Here is a 24,259-nt window from a genome sequence, read left to right on the forward strand (position 1 = left end):
ATAAATGAGCAATTTGGTACATACTGCTTGGCATATAGTAGATGCTCAATAAATATGTGTTGAGTGAATTTTTGAGAAGGACATACATGGTTCTGCCCTCATGTAGCTTGTGGTCTGTAGGGAATGTCCTAAATCTAATGAGTTAAAATTGAGACTTGAGTTACCAAGGGAAGAATACAGGGTGCTATGGAAGCATATGTCTGGAGAATAAATTAGCTCTGGGAAGTTGTGAGAAGCCACCAGGGAAAAAATTAATGTTTCAGCAGAGACCATTTGAATGAGTGTAGGTTAGTCTGGTGGTATTGTAGAGGTGAAGGGGGCAGAGGCAGGGTCTAGGACAGAGGAGGCAGCATTCCAAGTAGAGGGACCAGCACATGCATAAACCTGAGTCTCGGGTGACTGTGGTGTGTTGAAAAATTCTAGGGTTATGGGAACCCCTGAGGGATTTTACACAGTGAAGTAACTGATTATATTTACATTTGAAAAATATACTATCTGTAGTGTGGAAGACAGATTTGTAGAAAGAGAGATGGTGGTGAGATAGATTAGGTGTTGATAGCGTGGACAGAGTGTAGATGGATTGTAGAAGTGCTTAAGAGAAAGTGTGATGGGACCTGATAGTTGATGACACGTAGGGGTGAGAAAGGAGAGAGAGTCAAGAGTGATTCTTGGGATTCTGGAGTTAGCCCCTGGGTGGGTGGGGTACCGTTTTCTGAATTGGGTAAGACTGGGGGAAGGGAGAGGGGAAGCATGCTGGTGCTAATGTAGGAGACAGGGAGGTAGACATCCAGTAGGGAGTAGGCAACTTGGGTCTGGATCTAGTTTTGGAGCTCAGGAGAGAGGAGAGGGCTGGAGAAGTAGGCTTCTGAGGGGCCTATAGATGATGGTGAAGATATGGAAGAGGGCAGTCTAGTCCAGGGAGAGTGTGACTAATGAGACAGCAAGAGGGCCCAGTGTGAAGTACTGCAGCAGCCAACATTTGTACCTCCTATGGAGACCACTTTGCATGAATTACTTAGAGATATAAATTCTGGTACGTTAATGACCGCCTCATTAGCAACCGTGTACAGCACCCAAATGATTTTCCTTGCTATTTTATTTTATTTATTTATTTAATTATTTTTTTTAAGTTGCAGAAAAGGAACTTATTAGAAGTAAAAATACATTTCAAAAACGCAGAAGCAGGCCCAAGCAGTAAAGAATGTCTTAAGGGCCATTCTTAGAAAAGAAAGTAGACTCCAAAGAGTTTGGAGTGGGCGGAGCAAAGGAAGCTCAAAAGGCTTGCTTGCTATTTTAGAGCAGCCATGATTTACAACATGAACAATGAAAACAATCCAATACTTCTAAATCCAAACATATGCCTAGTAGCTATTGGTAGCGCTATTACAGGCTTCTTGTTAACAACCAATATCATTCCAGCCTCATCCACCCCTAACCGTGACTTAACAATAACAGGGCTCCTTCTGATAACTCTTGGCTTCTCCTATCAAGTGCTACAGGGGATGACCTACAACTTAACTTATAATTTACCTCCTTTACTCCCACCATTGCTTTTTCCAGTTTAGATATGTTGTTCAGAATTGAGGCCAACCTTTAAACTTTTGATGGTTTGCTTATAATTTATGTGAAGCATTCTGCAAAACAGAAAAAGCTTTTCTCAAATATATATAGTCATAAGTACAATAAATAAAGACAATCTAGGCAGGAGCTTTTTAGAAAAAGAGACTTAAATTGAATATTTAAAAGACACACTACCTTTTAAATGTCTTATTCCCCCCAATCATGAACATTTTAAATTTAGCTACTGAGTTATCTGAACCCAAGAGAATGGATGAATAGATCCTTTTCTCTTTGTGTGAATAGGAAGTGTGATTTTTCAATGCTTTAGAGAATGTCACATGGGGTTCACTAGAAATGTGTTGTTTCGCAAAATTTCAGGAAATTTTTCCACCTAATATGTTTGAGTTGGCAGATATTTCAGAACATTCCTACTGAGGAAGCACCATTCTGGGCTGACGTGGTTCTTGGATTTCGAAAGATGACCGAGGTTGAGCTGAAGAAATTCCCTCAGCATGTGTTTGGTCAAGCTTTTACGACCCTGAAATGTGAAGGCTCTGCTTACCTCCCATGGTTGGAGAAAAGGTTGGTTGAAAGGTTGGCTCTTTGATGCTTCCTTCCTTTCTCATAGTCATCAATAACTTCATAGCTATTCGTAAAATATATTCTGGCAATTCTCTGTGGTCCCTCAAAACTCTTGCATTGAGTCTTATAGCCCACAAATGGCTAAGATTTTGTAAAACAATGTGCAGATAGTGTTTGTGTCACAGGAGTGTCACCATGCTAGCAGTAACACGTCCATATCCTACTTCCACTGTGCACTTTGACACACGATTTGGTCCCTCACCCCGCCCCACAGTAAAACCCACTTATTGAAACAGTATCTTAGTTTCCTCATCTGTAAAATGGAGAAGTTTGGAAAATACACGTCCAGCTATAAAATTAGATGATTTACTCTAGTTCTCTGGGTGAAAGAATCTTATGCTTATTATAAATTATTTTTGAATTTTTTTCTCATTAGTGATAAAGAAGGTAGCTTCATTATTTTCTTTTGTTATAAATAAGAACTCTAAAATTTGAGCACTTATCTAAAGTATGCAATTGCTTTCTCACCAAGTTTAGCCCCAAATACCTTGAACTTACTTTTTGGCTTGGTTTTCAGGACTTCTGTTTCCAGTAAGTTAGGAAACACATCAAGAGAATCTTTATTAGAGACACATCAATAAATCTCTCTATAGTTTAGTCTAGGAATTGCAAGCATGCTGGGGGTTTTGCATCTGTGGATTCAGCCAACCCAGATGCGAAGGGCCGACTGTATGCAGTGCTCTACGACATTTTATATAAGGGACTTGGAGCAGCCATGGATTTTGATATCTGCTGGGGGTTTTGGAACCAATTCCCCACCAATACCAAGGGACTGTAGTTAAGTTTGGGGAAGTCAACAGTTATACGTGGATTTTCGACTGCGTGGGAGTTGATGCCCCTAACCCCCACCTTGTTCAAGGGTCAACTGTATTATCAGGATGATTTGTTCTGCCTGCTTCTAAAATATCACCTTCTAGAAAACAGGCCCCTTAGTTCCATAACAACCTTATTTTCAGGCCTAATCTCTAACTGTGGGATAAAGTCCTGGGAAAAATCCTGCTACTCTCTCATTAGTTGGAAACCTGTTGTCAGCATTTTACTTTACTTAAAATAACTCTAAGTGAGTGGTACTTTGTGCCAGTGGGAGCCACCTCCTGACTGCCACACCATCGGGCATGATGACCAGCCAGCTGGGGTTTGTGCCTGGGAGCACACTGCTTCCTGTCTGTTCTTAGGTGACAGAGTGAGGGAGAAGAGACCTGAGGGGCTGTTCTTGTCTCCGCAGAGTCCTGGAGAGGCCTTTTCAGTCCATTTGTTTGATATACATATCCACCATGACAGTGGGCTGGGACACAAGTGCCTCAGACAGACAGTCCACACAGCCTATTGCAGGGAAGCCACCCCACTCTCTTTCAGCACCCCCTAAGGTTCCTGATACCGCATGCTTCCTCCAGCCTCTCAATGTGGGGCCTGCACAAATGCCATGTAGAAGCCTCCATCTGTGGTATTCGCTGTCCCCCTTCCCTCAGAACCTGGCACCTGGCCAGGAGGGAGAGGCCACATGTCCCCTCTCCTCTTGAGGGAGGCTCTGTAGAGCAGGGGCTCCTCTAAGACCAAGGCAAGCCTTTCAGAGCTAGGATTTCAGGCCAGATTGGAGGCAGGACCGCCTCGTGGTGGGGTGTGGGGAGACCGGGGACTCACTCTATGGGCTGCCACCCACTCTGCTCCGCTGGAAGCCACACAGTCACTGCCTGTTCCTCATACCCAGGGTCTGTTGTGTTGCCGCCTACACCCCTTCTACACAATGTGAATGCTCAACCTGCAGGGTTCTGACTCAAAAATAGGCATTTCACTCTGCAAGCCACACAACAACAGCTTCACCCTTGGCTCTATTCTTCTGAAACGATATAAACTCTCAGGAAAGAAAAAATGTTTTAAACCGCAAATTAGATCTTTATCTGTTTTCAAAGAACAGAAGGGGTCATTTCCCTCTCGAAAAAATACATCTCTCTCTCTCTCTCTATCATCTCAATCCATCTCCAGTAGTGTCCAGAACAAACAAATGAACAAAAAAACCCTGAGGTTTAATCAGCCATGCAGATGTTTTATATCTTCGGCCAGTGGAGTTATATTCTGTTGCTTTTTAAATTTTTTTAATTTTTTATGCCCCTTCCAGGAAATGAATCATAGAGGCTATAAGTTAGTTGAGCCTGCCTCTTCCTCAGGCACCCTACCTAAATAAATCATCCCAGCTGACCCAGGATTGTTGACATCCAGCAAGTTGGGTGCCCATTTCTGTGCCAGGGGCCTTATAACTTAGGTGCTTTGCTTATTTTTCAGGAGGCCATGCCTTACTCTCTGGCCCTGATGAGGCCGGCGCTGATCAGGCACTGACCACACTGGGCTTCTCTCCATGTACTTTCCTTCCACTCATCTAATAAGTCCTCTCTGCTACTTTCCCTGGGAGAGCCCTCTGTCTCTTATCTCCTGTGTCTTCTGCTCTCCCACTTGGTCTGATTCACAGCAATGTTTACGAAAGAAACTCCTGTGACTCTCTTAGCATGTGGACAGAAATATGGATTGTATATTAGGGATGTGACAGGTTGTCCCTGCCTTATAAAGGTCCTACCTGCAAAGGTCCCTTGCTGTGTACAGCAGACCTCTGCTCCCCTGTGCCCAACACACACCATGCCTGCTAGAGCACAGCCTTCCTTTTGCAGTATATTTAGGGATTTCCTCCCCAGCCCCTAACTAGAGGAGCAATGGGCAAAAGATGGCCCCCGACACAGGTCTAATGTGAGCTCTCCCCTTTTTACCTGGCTATGCAAGGATGAAGTGGGAGAGGACCAGCCAGGAAGATGAAAAATGATAGTGTTTGTTTTTTCTGATGATGATAACAAGGTTTAGTAGAGAATAGATGGAGACTGTGTGGGCTGCAATGGCCTTGGGGCTTCTATAACTTCAAGGGCTTTCAAGTGGGAAATAGAGTGCATTTAATTTTATTAGAATATGCATTGCAAGGGAATGCATGAGGAATATTATGAGATATTATGAGATAATGTTGTTAGGTCAAAACTAGACTATATATACAAGGTTGGATAATTAAGTTCATGAACTCATCCTAGAAAAAGTGCTATATACCTCATTGCTGAATATCACTACGGTCACCTTCGAAGTACTCTCCTTGGGAAGCTGTGCACCAACAACAGCGCCTAGTCTACCCTTCAAAGCAATTTTGGAACTCTTTTTTTCTGGAATGACCATCAGAGCTGTCGTATTACCCTTGATGTCCTGAATGTCATCAAAATGTCTTCCTTTCAATATTTCCTTTATCTTTCCGTAAAGAAAGAAGTCATTGGGGGCCAAATCAGGTGAGTAGGGAGAGTGTTCCAATACAATTATTTGTTTATAGGCTAAAAACTCCCTTACAGACAGTGCCATGTGAGCTGGCGCATTGTTGTGATGCAAGAGCCATGAATTGTTGGCAAAAAGTTCAGGTCGTCTAACTTTTTCACACAGCCTTTTTAGCACTTCCAAATAGTAAACTTGGTTAATTGTCCAGTTGGTACAAATTCATAATGAATAATTCCTCTGATATTAAAAAAAAAGTTAGCAACATTGTTACAACAAGTTCACGAATTTAATTGTCGGACCTTGTAAAATGCAAGAAATCCCATGTATCATTCCCCTAGATTCCCCAAATCTCTCTCTCTCTCTCTCTCTTTTGAAAGATTTTTATTAAAAATATAGCTAACATATAATATGACATTAGTTTCAGGTGTAGACTATAGTTATTCAACATTTATAGACCTACAGAAGTGATCACCATGATAAGTCCAGCAACCCTCTGACACTGAACCATGCTATCACAATATTATTGACTATATTCCCCATGCTGTACATTATATCCCCATGACTAATTTGTTTTATACCTGGAAATTTGAACCTCTTATTCCCCTTCCCCTTTCCCCCCATTTTAAAATTTTCAATTATAATTGACATTCAATTATAATATTTATATTAATTTCAGGTGTGTAGCATGGTGGTTAGACAGTTATATAATTTAAGAAGTGATCCCCCTGACTAGTCTAGTACCCACCTGGCACTATACATAGTTATTTTCATATCATTGACTATATTCCTTATGCTGTACTTTACATTCTCATGACTATTTTGTAACTGCTAATTTCTATTTTTTAATCCCTTCATCTTTTTCACCCTGTTCCTCAACCCCCTGCCATCTATCACCCCAACAAATCTAGTACCCCTTGACACCATACATAGCTATTACAATATTATTGTTTATATTCCTTATGCTATACCCTACATCCCCATAACTATTGGGTTGTTGGAAAAGTCATGACGCATTTTTGCAATGAAAACCATAGAAAAAATACGTCATGACTTTTCTGACAACTCAATACTTTTTAAGAACCAATTTGTACTTCTAAATCCCTTTCCCCTTTTTGCCCACACCTCCAACCCCCCTCTCATCTACTAACCATCAAACTGTTTTTTTATCTCTATGAGTTTGTTTCTGTTCTTTTTTGTTTATTCTGTTCCTTAGATTCCATATATAAGCAAAATCACATTGCAGCTGTCTTTGTCTGACACTCCACTCAGCACAGTACCTTCCAGGTCCATCCATGCAGCCATAGAGGGCAAGAACCCATTCCCTTTCATGGCCGAGCAATTTTCCATTGTATATATGTACTGCCTCCTCTTCCATTGACGGACACCCAGGCTACCTCCACATCTTGGCCATTCTAAACAATGCTGCAATGCACACATCCTCTTGAAGTAGCGTTTTGGGTTTCCTCAGATAAAAAACAGGAAGTGGGATCACTGGGTCCTTCTTTGTCTCTTGTTATAAACTTTGTTTTAAAGTGTATTTTGTCTGGTATAAGTATTGTTACCCAAGTTTTTGTTTGTTTGATTTTTAATTTTCATTTTCATGAAATAACTTTTTCCATCCCTTTACTTTCCATCTCTGTGTGTCTTTCAATCTGAAGTGAGTCTCTTGATTGCTATTGGTATGTCAGTAGGTAGGATTGGCCCTCTGGCTGATTGGCTGTGGGATTAGGCCATGTCCACAGTTTACAGGCTGCTGTGGGGAAGCTTACCCCACTTAGTGGGATTTGCCCCACCAGGCTCTGGTGCCTGTTGAGAGCACCTTTTGTGTATGCCGCTTGTAGGGCAGTGCTCTGCTGTGGTCTGAAGCCAATCTCCAAGTATGTTGCTTCTGGTGCCTCTTGGGAGGGGCTTCAGTGCAGGACCAGGTCATCCACTGTCCAAGACTGGCTGGGGACTACCTGGTAGGAGCTATAAAGCTATCTGCAATTGTTCGCTTCCTGCGCTAAAGTTGGAAGCACGGAGGATACACTGCAAACTGAGGACAGGTACCACCAATACCAGGCCTGGGGAGCTCACACCTGGAGGCCTGCTGCCACCTGCTGGCTATTTCAAGACTCAGCCCTTGATAAAGCCCCATGCTGTATGCAAGTTGGGTGAGGCAGAGTCTCATGGAGTTAGTTACTAGAGTGGAAAGAGCTGTGGCTACCAGTTTAATGTAGACTCTGGTTTGGTGCCAGTGCTGAGCCTGGAGCTACTCAGCAAAAGTCTCAGACACACTGAGGCTAGTTGCTGCTCTCCTGGGTCCTGTTTACTCTGATAGTTTTCCAATAAAGAGTGCAATGCAGGTGGGGCTGGCTGCACAAGAAAGTGTGTCCAGCATTGGGAGAGTTGGGGAAGACAGGTTCCTAGTGAGTCAGCAGGGTAGAGCAGAGGAACTTACTAGGCCAATCAGATTCAGAGTTGGCCATGTTGGGGAGGGCTCAACACAGCAAAGATGGCAGCCGCCTGCCTGGCTTCATGGGAGAAGGCTCCCACACAGGGAAAATGGTGACTCTCCTCCAGCCCTGCCCTGTCGCCACACACGTCAGTCTGTCCCTGTATGCCTCTGATGCCCCCCCCCCCAGTCACCATCCCTCCGCTGGAGCCCAAGGTGAGTGCCTGCGAGTGAGAGAGTCTGTGTGCGGGCCATTTAAGAGGACGTCTGGCTTTCCTGCAGCCTACAATCCCACCCAGATGGTCTGAATCCCCACTGTTTTTCACAGCCAGATGTTGTGGGGCTCCTCTTTCCAGCACCAGTACTCTGGGCTGGGGGTGGGGGGGCCCAGTGTGGGGCTGGGGTTTCTTGCTGCTCTGCGGGGGAACCAATGCAGCCGAGATATCCCTCCCAGTTCTCAACTGCCACACAGGTTTAAGTTTGGCCAGTTCTGTGTCTCTACCCCTCCTGCCAGTCATAACGTGGCTTCTTCTTTATAACCTTAGTAATAAAATTTCTGTTCATCCAGACTTCAGATGGTTCTCCAGGTTGATTGTTCTAAAGTTTAGTTGTAATTTTAATGTCTTTAAGGAAGGAAGCAGGCACAGTGCTTCTCTACCCCGCCATCTTGGATCTCTCTCCCCAAATCTTAAACTTACCATATTTGCTTTATCCTTTTCCCTCTAAATATACGGTTTTTTTTCTGAACAATTTAACTGCAGATATGATGCTGCTCTACCCCTAATACTGAATATGTATTTCTTTCTTTTTTTTTAATTGGGGAACTGGGGGAGGGGAACAGTGTTGGGGAATTGGGGAAGGGAAACAGTTAAGTTGTCCTTCAGTCTTAGTTGTGGAGGGCGCAGCTAGCTCAGCTCCAAGTCCAGTCGTGCCTGCTCAACTCAAGGTGCTGTGTTCAATTAGTTGTGGGTGAGCATAACCACCATCCCATGCAGGAGTTGAACCGGCAGCCTTGTTGTTAAGAGTGCATGCTCTATCCACTGAGCCATCCGGGTGGCAGCTCAGATCAAGGTGCCCAGCTCAGTCTTTAGTTGCGGGCGGGCATAGCCCACCATCTCGAACAGGCAACCTTGTTGTTAGGAGCACATGCTCTCACCAGCTGAGCCATCCTGCCACCTGTTGGCAGCTCAGCTCGGGCGCAGCTCACTGACCCATGTGAGAATCGAACCGGCGACCCTGTTGCTCAGAGTTTGCACTCGTGAGCAAGCTCTTAACCAACTGAGCCACTCGGCTGGCCCTGAATATGTATTTCTTAAACCCAACACATTCTCTTATATAATCAAGGTCAAGTAATCAGGATGAGGGCATTAAATTAACATAGGTACATTTCTGAAATTTACAGACCTTATTCAGATTTTGCCAATTTTTCCAATAACATGCTTTACAACAGAAGAAAATCCAGGCTCAAGTGTTGATATATATATATATATATATATATATATATATATATAGTGAATATGTACCGTATTTTGCTGTGTATAATGTGCACTTTTTTTACCGAATTTGTGAGGAAAAATTTGTGAGGGAAAAATAAGGATGCACATTACACATGGGCAGTACTAATTCTGTTTCCCTGAAAGTTTGGGCCAAAAATGTGGGTGCGCATTATACATGGGAGCGCATTATACATGGCAAAATATGGTATATTCATTAGAAGCAAGTGACTAGATTCTGCCCATATTCAGAGGGGAATTAGGCTTCAGCATTGACAGGTGAAGTTTCAAAAATCTTTGTGGATATGGTTTTAAAATACCACCATTGGTCCTCTGAGTACAAATCGTTTACATTCCCATCACATGCAAAATATTTATGAAATGTTTAAAATTTTAACTATTATAAGCTATTTTAGGAAAAGCCACATTAAATGTCACTATGAAGGAGTGGATTTTTTTTTCTGTGAATCTATATGTGTTGTGCAATTTGCCAACTGAGATTTTAGTTTTCTATGTTTTCACACAAATAGACTGAAAATAGTTATTTTATGATCACTGTTAATAAGGTATACTTCAGGCTTGAAGCAAGGATTAAGTTTTTTAACTGGCTATGTTTAATAATACATTAATACATAATATCTTAAAGAGCCAGCCTTCCTCTCTGGGTCCTTGACCACCACCCTCTCCCAGCTGTCCTTCCATCTCTCCACATCTTTAGCAGTGGCTTTCTAGCTCTTCACTGTTTCTCTCCTCTCCAAGCTGTCCTCACATAGTGACTCAAAACTCAGTGCTGTTTCCCTTATTCCAATAAAGTTTAAGCTATAGTTCCCATGTCAGCACTCACTGGTTCTTCCTGGCCAGGGTTCCATGCAGAGGTTGGGGGAGATGTCCTCTGACACCTGGGCTCCACCACAGTCCTACTCAGGCCTGAGTCTCACCAGTTCTCTTAGAATCAGTTCCCCCAGGCTCTGGCCCTCACCCTCTAATGGAGAAAGTTCTAACCAGTCTGGGGAGCCAGCTGGGAAACAGACACAGTGCCATCCCCTGCTGCCTCCACCCTCCTTGGCCTAGGTACAGATTTCCCAAAAGCAATCTGATCTGCAGAGAAACATCTCGGCCTTCACAGAGATGATCATGTGCCTTCTCACCCCAAAGTCTTCTTAGATCCTTAGACAAGAGCTTACCGTATTTCCCCACGTATAAGACGCTCCCATGTATAAGACACACCTTAATTTTGGGGCCCGAAATTTGAAAAAAAACGTATTACATAAAGTTATTGAACTCAAGTTTTATTCATCATAAAATTCATACAACTCCTCATCACTGTCAAAACTCCCAACCATTAGCTTGTCCTCATCTGTGTCTGATGACGAATCACTGTCTTCATATAGTGCCTCGTCCTCAGTTCCATCTATGGCATTTGAAATCTACAACCACTGTATAAGACGCACCCAGTTTTTAGACCCCAAAATTTTCAAAAAAGGGTGCATCTTATACGTGGGGAAATACGGTCCTTTATATTTACCTAACTTAGAGACCTATTTGGATGATATTCCCAGAATAAAGGTAGAAGCTGTTAAAATGTTAATAAAGGAGTGTTAAGATGTCTACCTTTGGCAAGATGGAAAGTGCTTAGAAATTTTAAATGAAAATAAGATTTTTTCTCCCCAGTTTCTACTCATTAGGTTCCCCAAAACAGTTATGGTCTAAGTTTCAGCCAGCAAATTCCAGGTGTATGTGGGTTCCAGGGTGATATCTTGGTTCTGCTGCATCCCCCATTCTATCCCTGCTAAGCTGCACCCCTTTCCTGCCCTGACCTCTCACTCCAAGGTCTGTGCCTCCTTCCTGCAGCCCTCTGCTGTCAAGCAGCCCCATCCCTCTGTACCAGAGCTCACCAGGGACCTGCCTTCCCCCTGTACTTCTCCCACCGCAGGTGTCCACCTCAGAATCCCCACCTCTCCGTTCGGTGCTGCCCAGGATTTCTCTCTTACAGGGCTTGGGCGGGGGATGGCAGGCAGGGTGCAGGAATTTCCTCTAGTCCCACTAGAAGGCAGGGGACGATGGGACTTCCCTTTGCTTCTGGGAGGTGGTGTGTGTGTGTGTGTTGTGTAAAGAAGTGCTTAGTGGAACTCCCGGTGAGCTAAAGGAAGGGCCCTGAAGAAAAACATCCCCCATGTTTATGGGTCAGGCTGATGTGGTCCAGCAGAGAGTTGGCTTTTAGGCGTGGTGAAAATGGACACTGTTGGGCTTTAGGGTAATGACCAGAGAACACTGGGCTGGGGCTATGGGCACAGCTTCTTGAGTCCTCCCATTCCCCATTTCCTCGTGGGTAGCTGGGGCGATGGTATTCTCCCTGTCCAGAATGAGGTCTTGCTCAGTTGCAGGAATTCCTAAGAGCAAAGTCACAAGGCTTCTCATACCCCTGACCATGTTACTCAAAACCTCCAGAATAACTACTTCATATGGTCATAAAAGCAGCCTTGTAGGTTGCCTGGTCATCTAATTTCACATCCACCTTCCAGGTACAGTTTCCTCCTACACTGTGGTGCCACCCTGATGCATTGCCCATGGGATATACAGTACTGACTGGGCATCACCGTGTGGTCACATTACAATAGCACAAGGATGTCTGGTCCCTGGGCACATTCAGTAAGTTTCTTCCTGGAGTGTGAGGCCTGCGAAAGACCCAGCATAGCAGTCCTGACAGGGCCTTCTAACAACCAATCTACTATGATAATTTAAGAAGTTTCCAGGTAAAACATGGACTTTCATCAGTAGCTCAACCAGCAGGGTACCCTTGAAATGGAAAAGGGTATTTGCATTTATTGAATTCTTACATCATCATCATAAAAACTCTGTGAGCTCAGCATTGTTATCCTTAGGTTATAGTTGAGAAAACAAGTTTAGTGAGTTTAAGAAATTTGCTCTAATTCCAAGGCTGGTAAATTCCCTTATTTTTCTGAATTGGAATAATTCTGAGTTCTAATTAGGATGGTTGGAACACAGAACATAATGTAGAACTATTAACACATGGAATCCACAATGTATTAAAAGCAAAACCAAGATAATGTTCAAATAATGGTCAATTTTAAACATTTTTTTAAAAATTCAAATGTCATTCTTAGAGATTATAAAACATAATTAAATGTAAGTGATATATGGGTGTGGTGGGCATGCATACTTACATATATGAGATACTGGGTCTTGCATTTTACAGTAGCATAACAAACCTCTAACCCCTTTTTTTTCTTATAAAAAACCTTATTGAGCAACTGTACAATGTGTTATGCACTATATCAGAGTTTTTGTAGATGTTGTCTCATTTCATTTTTACAATGAGCCTCTAAAGTCAGTATTTTTATTTCCAAATTATGGATGGAGGATTAGTTTAGAGGAGTTGCGTAAATTGACCAAGGTAATTGGTAAAGGGAAGAGCCCTCCTAAACTCTTTTTGAAAGTTTTCTTTCCATTCGCAACTTTAAAGATTGTGTACGTACTGTAATATGTTGGTCACTATTGCCACAAAACTTCAATTTACTCTTTTTTTCTGTGACAGTGTCAAAACAAACAAACACATACACACACGTTGCATAGTTATACCTCTTATACTAACTTGTATGAACTATTTTACTTAGAAAACAAATAAGACAGTAGCTCCAGATCATTCTCTCTTTTAACGACTTTTAGCTACACTAAAAAGTAGTCCACTTGCTTTATTGGTTCTCAGTGGCCCTAAAGTATGGATGTTGGTTAGATCCTTTTCTTTGGTTTTCTTGTTTCAGGTAAACAACATACTGTCTTTTGTGATTTTTCAGAATAACAAGCAAGGTTACATGGGGTAAAGGCGCCAGCACTTAGAACTTAAATTCTGTTATTTGGAGCATTGCTGCTTGAAACACCAGCTAATGTTTAATATTACGTGCACTACCTACTCGTATGAACTTAATGCAAAAGGTAGGCTTTGGGCTCTTCCAGCCTCGCACTGGTTAGCACAGTACAGGCTCCCAGCAAATATTTGTTGAATAACAAATGAATCTAATCCAGAGGTTTCAAACTGCTCTTGTTTCATGGAGATACTTCAGAGGCAGAGTGGTGGGGGTGGTGGGGGTGCAGAGACAAAGAAGATGGAGACCTGCTCAGCTCCCCTCAACAGCTTACCCTTCAGCCAGATGAGGGAGAAGTTGGAAAGCCACTGATATAATCCAGTGCTGCCATTTTACAGACTAGGAAGCTGAGCTGTTGGGGTCAGGGTCTATGACACAGTGGAGGAGCAAAGGATCTCCTCCATTCTCATCAGCTTGCAGCATTTGCTAGAAACGGGGACCAGAAGATAGCTGACTTCCTGCAGATCTTCATACAATTTTCAACTAAACTCTCCAACCAGGAAGCAGGAGGGGAAAGTTCGAATCACTTCAAAGAGCTCCTCCTTTCTAAATTAAAATCAATGTCAAACCCTGCCGCCATCTACCACTTTCTCAGACACCTCTTATTTATGCTCTGGAAGTTTCTGCCTTTTCTTATGTTTCCTTTCAGCATTAAACCTCTCTTTATCTGACCTTGAAGGCAGATGGTGCTCAGAGCTGCTGGCACCACCACTTCTGCTGTCTCAGGGGCAGATAGCGTATAAGCACTCTGGCAGCATACAAGCGCATTTCTGGTGTCAGTCCTCCTCAGCGTCTGCCTGGAACAGGCTTGAGTTGCAGCAGTTAGAGAGGATGCTAATGTGGTGCCTCTCTGTTGTTTGTCAGGGTTCTCCAGAGAAAAAAACCCAATAGGATGTATATACAGTAAAACCTTGGATTGTAACTTGCTTTGTGAGTGTTCCACAAGATGAGCAAACATTTCTAATACATTTTAACTTGGTAAAAGAGCGATGTCTTGCAATACGAGTAGTTTGTTTCTGGAACGAATTATGCTCACAAACAAAGGTATTACTGTATATCAATATCTATATATATCTATATCTATATCTATATCTATCTAATATATATATTATATTAGATAGATATAGACATATAATATATGTTATATATAAATATGTAATAAATATATGTGTATATATCATATATCATATATTATATATTATGGAATTGGTTCACACGATTATGGGTTCTGACAAGTTCCAAGATCTGCAGGGTGAATCAGCAAGGTGGAGACCCAGCAGAGCCGAAGTCAGGCTCCTGACCCAGGAAGAGCCAATGTTTCAGTTTGAATCTGAAGGCAGGAGGAAGTCAGTGTCCTAATTCAAAGGCAGTCTAGCAGCAGGAGAGTCAGCCTTTTGTTCTATTCAGGTCTTCAATCATTGGATGAGGCCCACCCACCCACCAGATTGGGAGGGCAATCTGCTTTACTAAGTCTGCCAATTTAAATGTTAATCTCATCCAAACACCCTCACAGAAATAAAATAATATTTGGCCAAATATCTGGGCACCTTGTGGTCCAGTCAAGTCAACACATAAAATTAACCATCATACATCCAAACCAACATTTCATATTGTCTTCAGTATTGGCCAATACGATGTCAAGGCAATAGATATTGGGCACTGAGCTGGGTCATAGGGATAGTAAGAAGGATAAGACATAATCTCTTCCCTTGAGAAATTTATAATTTCTTGGTATTAGTCCCCTAAAATTTATTGTGCTTCACATCTTTTGAAGTAGAGTCATGCCCATTATTTTAATGGAACTTCACAGCTATCCTTTGAGGCAGGCAAGGGAGGTGTCACCCTCATGACACAGATGCGGAAACAAGAGGGTCAGAGAAGTGAGGTGAGATGGCCAAGACCTCAGAGCTAATGTGAGGCAGAACTGGGACTTCCACCCATGCTTTCTGATTCTACATTGCCTCTCATTTGGAACTTACTTCATTCTGACAAGTATTTTCACTTCCATCGCCCAGCTCCTGTGTCAGCCCCTGAGGAAGGGCACCATGCCTCACACATTTTTGGTCTCTCTTAGCAGTGCCTTGTACCCAGCCATTCAACCTACATTGGTTGAACAGAGCTCTGATAGTCTTATTCTCATATTACACCTCCTATATTTGACAAATGGCCTCTGAGTAAGATTGTAGGGCCTGGGTTCAGTTTTGTCAGATAAAGTCTGGAGAGGGATGGTGGTTCATGCACAGCAATGTGAATGAATTAAACTTAATGGTATTGAACTATATGTTTAAAATGGTACGTTTTATGTTATGTCTATTTTACTACAATTAGAAAGAAAGATTACAGGGCCTGGATAAGCCATCTCTTTCCATTATTGATGTACTTCATCCAAAAAATCCTTATCAACCACAACTGTCATTTAGTCCATCGGCTGCAAATATTTTGTGTCACTCTCATGCTAACGTCCCTGTGTTAGACAGAAGGAGGAAAAGCACATGACCCCTGTCCCAACCATCTAGTTGAAAGACCAGACTAATACAAAGGAACATGCTAGAGCTAACAATGTGAGACAAAATTCCAAAGCAGTACATTTATGTGCTAAATAAATGGCATAAACAAGAAATGCTTGGAAATTTAAAATACCAGATTAACTTGGAGTTTATTTAGCATCTAAATGACATAGGAACTCTACTAAACATAAAAAGGACAAGGTATATAAAATTTCTCTTGTTCTGAATTTTTGAAATAGGTTTTTATTTAGGTTCAACTTTAGGAGTCCCCAGTTTCCAAGGATGTGGAGCAGTCGATGGCTAGAATTGTATCTGCTTAGGTACTGGAAGCTCTTAAAATGTTTGTCACCATGTTCCTGTCCATCACTTCTTATAAGCGGTTGAACAGGAAGTGGCTAAGGCTCATCTCCTGGTCTCTCGTTCTCCTCAGAGTGAAAGAAAGTGGGGGCCAGCTACTCACCCGGCGAATAGAAGACCTGTGGGAGCTTCACCCATCCTTCGACATTGTGGTCAACTGTTCAGGCCTTGGAAGCAGAGAGCTGGTGGGAGACTTGAAGATTTTCCCCGTGAGGGGCCAGCTGCTCAAAGTCCAGGCTCCATGGGTGAAGCATTTTATCCGAGATGGGAGTGGGTTGACATATATTTACCCTGGTGTATCCAACGTATCTCTGGGTGGAAGTAGGCAAAAGGGAGACTGGAATCTGGTCCCAGATGCGGAAATTAGCAGAGATATTCTTTCCCGATGCTGTGCTCTAGAGCCTTCCCTCCATGGAGCTTGCGACATAAAGGAGAAGGTGGGCTTGAGGCCCTTCAGGGCAGGCATTCGGCTGCAGAAAGAGTTCCTAGCCCGGAATGGCCGGAGGCTACCTGTAGTCCACCACTATGGCCATGGGAGTGGGGGCTTCTGTGTGCACTGGGGTACTGCTCTCGAGGCCGCCAGGCTGTTGAGTGAGTGTGTCCAAGCCCTCAGGACCTCCACTCCCAACTCAAAGCTATAAGTGACATGACATGACATGACAGCAAATGTCCCTGGAGACTATTGATCAAATTATGATTTCTTTTCAAAATTAGAAATGATCCAATATGTATCAGTAGATTTAGGACTAGTACTAATCTAATCTAATACTAATCTGGTACTAGACTTAAGTCTAGTACTAATGTCATAGGGCACAAAGCTCTATTTTTGTTAAAAATAAAATTTTGTTAAAAGAAAAGACTTCTTTTTGATCTGGTATCCAAGGATCTATGCTAATTTACACGGATGCTGGAAGCTGTAGGGATTTTGACATTTTTGGCTCATAAATCCACAGGAAGAGGTGATATATGGAAATCACTGAACTCACTGTCAGTTGCAGAGCTGCCCATGATGCTTGAAAGTTGTGGTCAAATGAGAATTATAATCCCTGTAAATAAAATTACATGATGATCACACAACATAGGCTTATTTCATTTAATGGAAGATAAAGCATGATTCCTGCTAGAAGAATTCCTGGTAGAAGACAGGAATGAAGTTGCCCATTGATTGGCATCAACTCAATAGCTGTCCGGGGTCAATCACCTGAGCATTGCTCTTTCCATCGCCACAGGTTATTGAGAGCTGGTTTGTTGTATGGCTGACTTCGCCTAAGCATTTTTGAAGACTGGATAGCATGTGCAGCCAAAAAGCTAATTTGCTAAGTAAGATGGCACGATCATTCTGAATGAAATATAACCAGAGTTTTCTGCAAGTTGTTAAAAAGTACTGGGGAGAAAGGGAATGTGTCTCATGATAAAATGTGTCTGGGAATTGCTGAGTTAACTAAATCTAACCTGGTTCCTTGACTTGGGCCTATTCCGAGCCTTAATTTGTTCATGTGTGCTGCGAATCCTCGGGAGGATTTTAGCTTGAGTGGATGGTAAAGGAGGTGCTATTCATTGAGACAAGGAAGCTTGGGAGAAATAGAAGTAATTTTATTTTAATTTTTGAGGGAGATGGCTTATGTTTAGCGATAAGTTCTATTTTGGGTATCCTGAGGGAGATGTGGGATTGGCAATGAGAATGTGGGAAAGAGAGAGCCCCCAGCACAGCTTTATTTTTACTGTTTCTTTCATTTTGTGCTTTTGCATATGATTTTGTTTGAAGAGAAAATGCTGCTGGGAGGGTTGGGGGGGGGGAGAGAGGAAGGGAGGGAGAGAGAGAGAGAGAGAGAGAGAGAGAGAGAGAGAGAGAGCATTCAAGTGTGGGTTCTTCTCTATAGATTTCCACCAGGGGGTGGTATTGTATCGAATTCAGATAAATTGGTAAATTTGAAAATTTAGGAATGACTAGAAATAAAAACTGGATACCAAGTGTATTGAGTGAGTAGAAGATTCTGTTGAGGTTTTGGAGTTTATATGCCCCAAATGCTTATTGTTTTGAATCCTGTTTAAAGTATTTGAGAAATGCACAAATGTACAAGACAGACTGAAAACACACACACACACACACACTCTCTCTCTCTCTCTCACACACACTCACACACACTCATCACACGAAATCTGTAAGAAATAATATGTTATAATAAAATAGCATTTAAAGAGGGAAATACATTTCTTAATGGTAAAAAGCAAAAAATGAAAAATGCTTTTCAGAATAGGCAGGCTTTCAGTCGTTTTTATGGTGGTTGTTTGAAGTGTACCCCTTTGTTGTTCACGCCCCTGGTTTCAATCCTGCAGCATTTTCATATCACGTTGGTAGGCTCATACTCTATGACCATTGCCTATTTGCTACTCTAGTTCACTTTCACTCTGCATCTTATATTTCTAAAGCCCCACATTACAAGACCGATTGAAGGCCTCTTGGGGAAGTGGTCATGGCTGCACGCCCTATTTCACTTTCACTAATTGCTAAGTATTGGTTCCCAAGAGTCTCTCAAAGGTTTTGGTCAATAGCTGCCAACCAAGTTGCACATTAGAATCACCTGGGAAGTTTTGACAAAAGACTGACGTCCAGCCCTGCTCTATAAAATTAGAGTCTTTGGGGGTGGGGTAGGGCCCTGACATCAGTATTTGTTTAAAATTGCCCACAGGCTTCTAACCAACAGCGGGGGCTGAGAAGCCCTGAGCAGTGTTCCCTGTCTCCTCACAGGGCTCCCTTATGACCTAGCCTTCCCTTCCCTCCTCCCCATCTTGGGGATCATCTCGGGGATATACTCACATAAGCAGGTGTGTCCGTAGGCACTCTTGGTCAAGGTGTCCAATAGGAATTAGCTGTCTCCCAAAGGGGCTCCCTAGAAATGTTGAGAATCACCTTGCTGGCTATAGGTCAGCTGCCTGGAGACAGTGGCTAGATGCCATATAAAAATAGAACCCTGACCCACAGCCTACAGCAACTGGCCTAGGAAGCCAACCCATTTTTGTAATAACCAGCCCCGGGAACCAGCTTTCTATGGGTCAGATTTGCAGGAAGCAGGTTGCTATCTCCAGTAACAATCCAAAAAGATAAACAATCATTTTTGAAACAATTGGTCCCAAATGGCCGGGACTTGATTAATAAACTGACGGCACCCCTAATTTTTGTCCCATTTCTAACTTAGGACCAACCAGAGAAAGCTAAATATGCCCCCCTAACCAATAACACAGGATGCAGACACCCCGCATCCAGTTAGTCCGCCTACAGCTTCCCCAGGTGGACAGCCTCCTTCAGGCACACCTGAAGTCTTTCCTTTTTCATTGTGAAGCTTCCCACTCCTCTGCCTGCCTTGGAGTGACAGTGGCTGATATAGTGATATAGCAAGCTCTGAATAAATAGCCATTGTGTTTCTTATTTGGCTTGTCTTTTTTATTTATTTATTTATTTATTTATTTATTTATTTTTATTTCCACAAAGATTTCCTGTCTATATAAATTGAGGTCTTTGGTGATCTGTACTAAGGCCTGAGAACGAACTACTTTGCTGTTTTTGGTTTTTTTCCGTTTTCTATTACAGACCATTTACAATTTTTTTCTGAACGTGGAGATCAACTGATTTCTTTTTAAATCCCTGTGTTTGACACGAGTGTCTACCATTTGTGGCTGAGCTCAGACCTGCGGCGCCCGTGACCCAGAGCGATAACGGCAGCTTTGAGGGCACCAGTGTTGCAGGCATGTTGCTTCTTTAGCAGACAGAGGTTATGTACATACTTTTAGGATTTATTCAGTTAGAAAGAAAAGAAAAGAAGTTAAACAGAAAGGCCATAGCCCAGTAGGACACGGTTGGATAGCAGATAGGCTAGTTTTAAAATAACATCTATTCTTCCTTTTATTGAATACATGTATTCAAACCAATTGATATTTGAACCAATTTTTCTCAACCCATTAAAAGATTTTAGAGAAAAGGAGAAAAATGATGATGGGACCTGTGTCCTCTGGGAGTTGCAGTTTAGGAAAACCTGTTCCAGGACTTTCAAAACATGTCATATGTTTGAAATGAATGTAACACTTCACTGTTTCTTCATAGCATAGTATTTTTTCTTGATTCCTCCCGTTTTTCTTCCTGGGGTTGTGAACAATGGAGACACCTTTGAAACCTGTTTCCTCTGGGTATCATTCAGTCAGGAGAAACCGACTGGGATGTTCACGTGGTCCTTTACTTCTTGAAAAATCTTAGCAGTTTGCCATGGGCCTGGGGGCTTTATCATCCTAAGTGACTTTGCTGCCTATAAATCACAGCCCTAAGCAGCCAAAGGAAATGAGTTAACCAGATCCCTGAAAAAAATATAACCAATGTTTCTTCAATTATTAGCAGAACAATTGACTTCCATCTGCTCAGGGCACCTGCCCACCTGGCCTGCAGCCACATTATCCACAATTCCATGCCCAGAGCCTGTTTCTCCATTAATTTTAATTTTTACCCTGGTGCATGTTCTGTGATACCGGCCCACCCCCAAAATTTCTGTGCATCCTGGTAGTTCTCTTTCATAGGGACCCAAGTGGTCTGGCAGTGGAACTCAGCAATTGTGCTGAATACTCCAAATGCTTTGCCCACTTGTCCCAGGTTTCTTTTCCTGGGATCTCTGCTCAGATGGGGGGATTCACTACCTGGTCAGTATCCCTTGTATCTTGCATCTCTGGTCACAGCTTGTTGGATCAGAGGAAGCTATCAGTTAGGTTTAGGTTCAGTTGCAACATCCCCCAAATAGGTGTTTAAAAAATGGGCATGTATTTCTCTCTCACATAAAAGAAGCCTGGATGTAGGTCATCTAGGGATGATGTAGGGACTTCATCAGTGACCCAGGTTCTTCCTGCTTACTTTCTGTTCTCTCAAAGGATGTGACCCTTGTGCTCATGGCTCCAAGGTGACAGTCAGAGCTCCAGCCATCACATCATCCCATCCATCCCCAAGGAAACTTCCCAGAAGACTCACACAGCACATTTGCTTATATCTCATTGCATAGAATTTAGATTCAGACCTACACTGATACTCAAGGGAAGCTGGGAATGTAGTCTTTTGGCTTGGTGATGTCGGGACCCAGGGCAGGCTGCCCCAAGATATTCCACAATGGCACAGTGATTATTTTGAACTAAAATCAGCTGAGAAGCAGCAAAAGCAGAAAGAGCTCTCTGACTCTTCTTTTTCCTCCTAAAAGCAGGAAATAAATCTCCATGATAGGTCCCCTCCCCGGTCCTAAAGGACTGAGGTACAACCTTATCACAAGAGTTATAAAATCCAGAGTCGAAAAAGCCTATATAAACAAACCTTGTAATGCCTTTACCAATTTACTACCCAAGCCCAAACTTTGTTTAGATTCCTCACCAAGGAGTACCCAAACCTGCTTAGATTCCTTCCTAATGAGCACTAACTTTCTTTGTGCTGTCAATTTCTCACAAATTTATTGTTTCTTTGTCTAAAAAGTATAAAAAGGTGCCAAGTTCAATCTCTGCTTTCAGCCTCATTTTATGATCTGAACATCGTATTGTGGTTCTCCTGTGTGCACGTATTCAAGTTTTTTCTCCTGTTAATCTAGTCTCGTGTCAATTTTGTTATTTTATAACTAGTTCAGCCAGAAGAACTACAAAAGGGTAGAGTGGGGCAATTCTCTTCCACACCCCAGGGGTGACAATATAAAGGTCAAGGTTTTAGCAACCTCTGTTAAACATATCAAATTATAAATTGGGTTAAGCCAGTCAGATTCTTAAGAATTTGTCCTAAGGGTTTCTAAGACTGTCTCCTGGTAATGGCAGGCTCTGGAGACATGAAGACTTGGGCCACCAGTCCAGGTTGTTTAGGTTTATACAGAGGAAGCCAGGCAAGAGAGAGGAGGCAGAGAGAAGTGGAAAATCCCAGCCTTACCATGCCGTGAGATTCTGATTTATTAGGCCTGGAATCTATGTATTTTTAAAAGCTCCCCAGGTGATTCTAATGTACAAAACTTAGATCAGTGTGTCTCATCTTGGGTGCACATTAAAATGATCAAGCTGAGAATAGGAGGAGTTTTTAAAAAATATTAATGCCTGCTATCCCCACCCAAGAGATTCTAACTGTGATGGTCTGGGGATGGGCCCAGTTATCAAATTTTTGTTTTGTTTTGTTTTTAGCTCTCCAGGTGATTCCCATGCACAGTTAGGGTTGAAGACCTCTGATCCAGATAGTCAAGCTTTATTCAAGAATGTTAACTGAGGGCCGGCCGAGTGGCGCGATGGTTAAGAACTCGCTTGGGATGCCAGAGGGCCCCGGTTCGGATCCCACATATGAGGGCCAGTGACACTGCCCTCCACAGCTAAGATGCTGAACAACAGCTCAGCCTGGAGCTGGGCTGCCGTGAGTTGCTGGCGACGGCATAGGCTGCAGCCCCTGTGGCAGTGGGTTGCCATGGGCTACCGTATGTAGTCAGCAGCCCCAGTGAGCGGCCGTCCAGAAGCCGGCGACTGATCTGCCTCGCCAGGGAAGAGCGCAATGATGGTGCCAACTTGGGCCAGTGAAGCAGCATCCTCCACAACTAGATTGAAGAACAAAAAAAAAAAAACGACAGCAACTTGTCTGTTCCCCTTCCCCTAATTCCCCAGCACTGTTCCCATCCCCCCAATTAAAAAAAAAAAAAAAAAGAATGTTAACTGACATTTGAGTGGGTGTGAAGGTAAGGCAAGCCATGGGAGACCAGACATTTTGAAAGTGCTGTCGTAGGCCTAGGTGAACAGCAGGGCGCAGGGGTCAGTGTGGGAAGGGCCAAGCTGCGATGAGGCGTCGGGCTCACCGGAGGCTGTCTGACCAATGCAGTTTCCTGACCCAAAGCGGTTTGCTGACTCTTGGTCTATGAATAGCTGAAATCTGTTTTCCCATCACAAGGATCCACTTATTTTTTGTAAGCTGACTTAAACAAGGGTTTTTGGTTGAAAGGGGGGAATATATTTAAACGGGCTCAAGAAGAAAGGAAAATTATGATAAAATATTTTCCAATGGAATCCAGGGGCAGGAAATGAACTATAAACATTACTCCTATTCCATGTTTTTTTGCAACATAAATTGGCCATAACTCAGTTCTATTAATTAAAGAATATAATCTGCATTACTAAGGGCACCATTGGTTATAACAAGATCTTGACCAGGAACTGATAATATATTCAAAAGTAGCTCTGATTTAAGAAAAAATTGTTGCCTGAGCAACACAATAGCTTTATTTGGGTGGCTTTGACTTTGTTTATCCTAACAATGGGTGATAATAATGATAAAGGAGATAAAGATATATAAAATATCCCCTGATGGTGATAGAAAAAGGACAGGATTTTACAGTAAAAGCTAGAAGTCACTAAATGTTGAATTTGTTCCATAATGTTTAGATATCACTCTTAAAGCTATAAAAAAGCATCCTTATTATTGAAATTACTACAGGAAAAAAATAACTTTGGGGGGGGGGTCTGAAATTCTCCAGCTCTCATCACCTTTCTTTCCTTCATATCATAATTTTTATTTAAAAATGTTTTAAAATTAGTTTTTATAAAAATAACTTTTAAAAAAGTGAGGCTTCTGAGGAATGTAGAATTGACAATCTAGTCAGACCTCCTAAGTGGAACTGGGTCAGGGCCTGAGGAATCCACTCCATCGGCTCTCAGGCCCATAAACTATATTGCCGATCTTACCCTCACTGCCCTGTCTCAGGGGTATTTCAACTCTGCAGCTTTACGTCATAATTTAGTTTGCGGGGATCTTGATTGCATTTTTTTCCCAGAAGGTATCACGCCGTTCCACTACATTGATAACACTATGTTGAATAGACCTGGTGATCAAGAAGTAGCAATGACTCTAGATTTATTGGTAAGACATTTGCATGTCAGAGGGTGGGATAAATCTGACAAATATCCAGAGGGCTTCTATCTTAGTGAAATTTCTAGGGGTCCAGTAGTGTGAAGCATGTCAAGATATCCCTTCTAGGTGAAGGATAAGTGTTACATGTGGCTCCTCTTATCACCAAAAAGAGGCACAATGCCTGGTGGATCTCTTTGGGTTTTGGA

At 42.6% G+C, this 24,259-nt stretch overlaps 1 protein-coding gene across 3 annotated transcripts in view; it reads left to right on the plus strand.

Annotated features, from left to right (window-relative positions):
• The window catches only part of DDO (D-aspartate oxidase), a 30,214-nt gene extending 7,716 nt beyond the window's left edge, over window positions 1–22,498 (plus strand). For 2 of the 3 annotated variants that reach the window (XM_019646330.1, XM_019646331.1), the window contains 2 exons: window positions 1,966–2,142; window positions 16,245–17,028. In XM_019646330.1, the coding sequence (XP_019501875.1) occupies window positions 1,966–2,142; window positions 16,245–16,812 (745 nt within the window). In that variant the 3' untranslated portion in view covers window positions 16,813–17,028. Of the gene's footprint in view, window positions 1–1,965; window positions 2,143–16,244; window positions 17,029–22,348 lie in introns of those variants that run through there. The other variant, XM_019646332.1, reaches the window with a different exon arrangement.
• The last annotated feature ends 1,761 nt before the right edge of the window (window positions 22,499–24,259 follow it).

This window comes from Hipposideros armiger, unplaced genomic scaffold (assembly GCF_001890085.2).
Source record: "Hipposideros armiger isolate ML-2016 unplaced genomic scaffold, ASM189008v1 scaffold_101, whole genome shotgun sequence".
NCBI classification, from domain to species: Eukaryota; Metazoa; Chordata; class Mammalia; order Chiroptera; family Hipposideridae; genus Hipposideros; species Hipposideros armiger.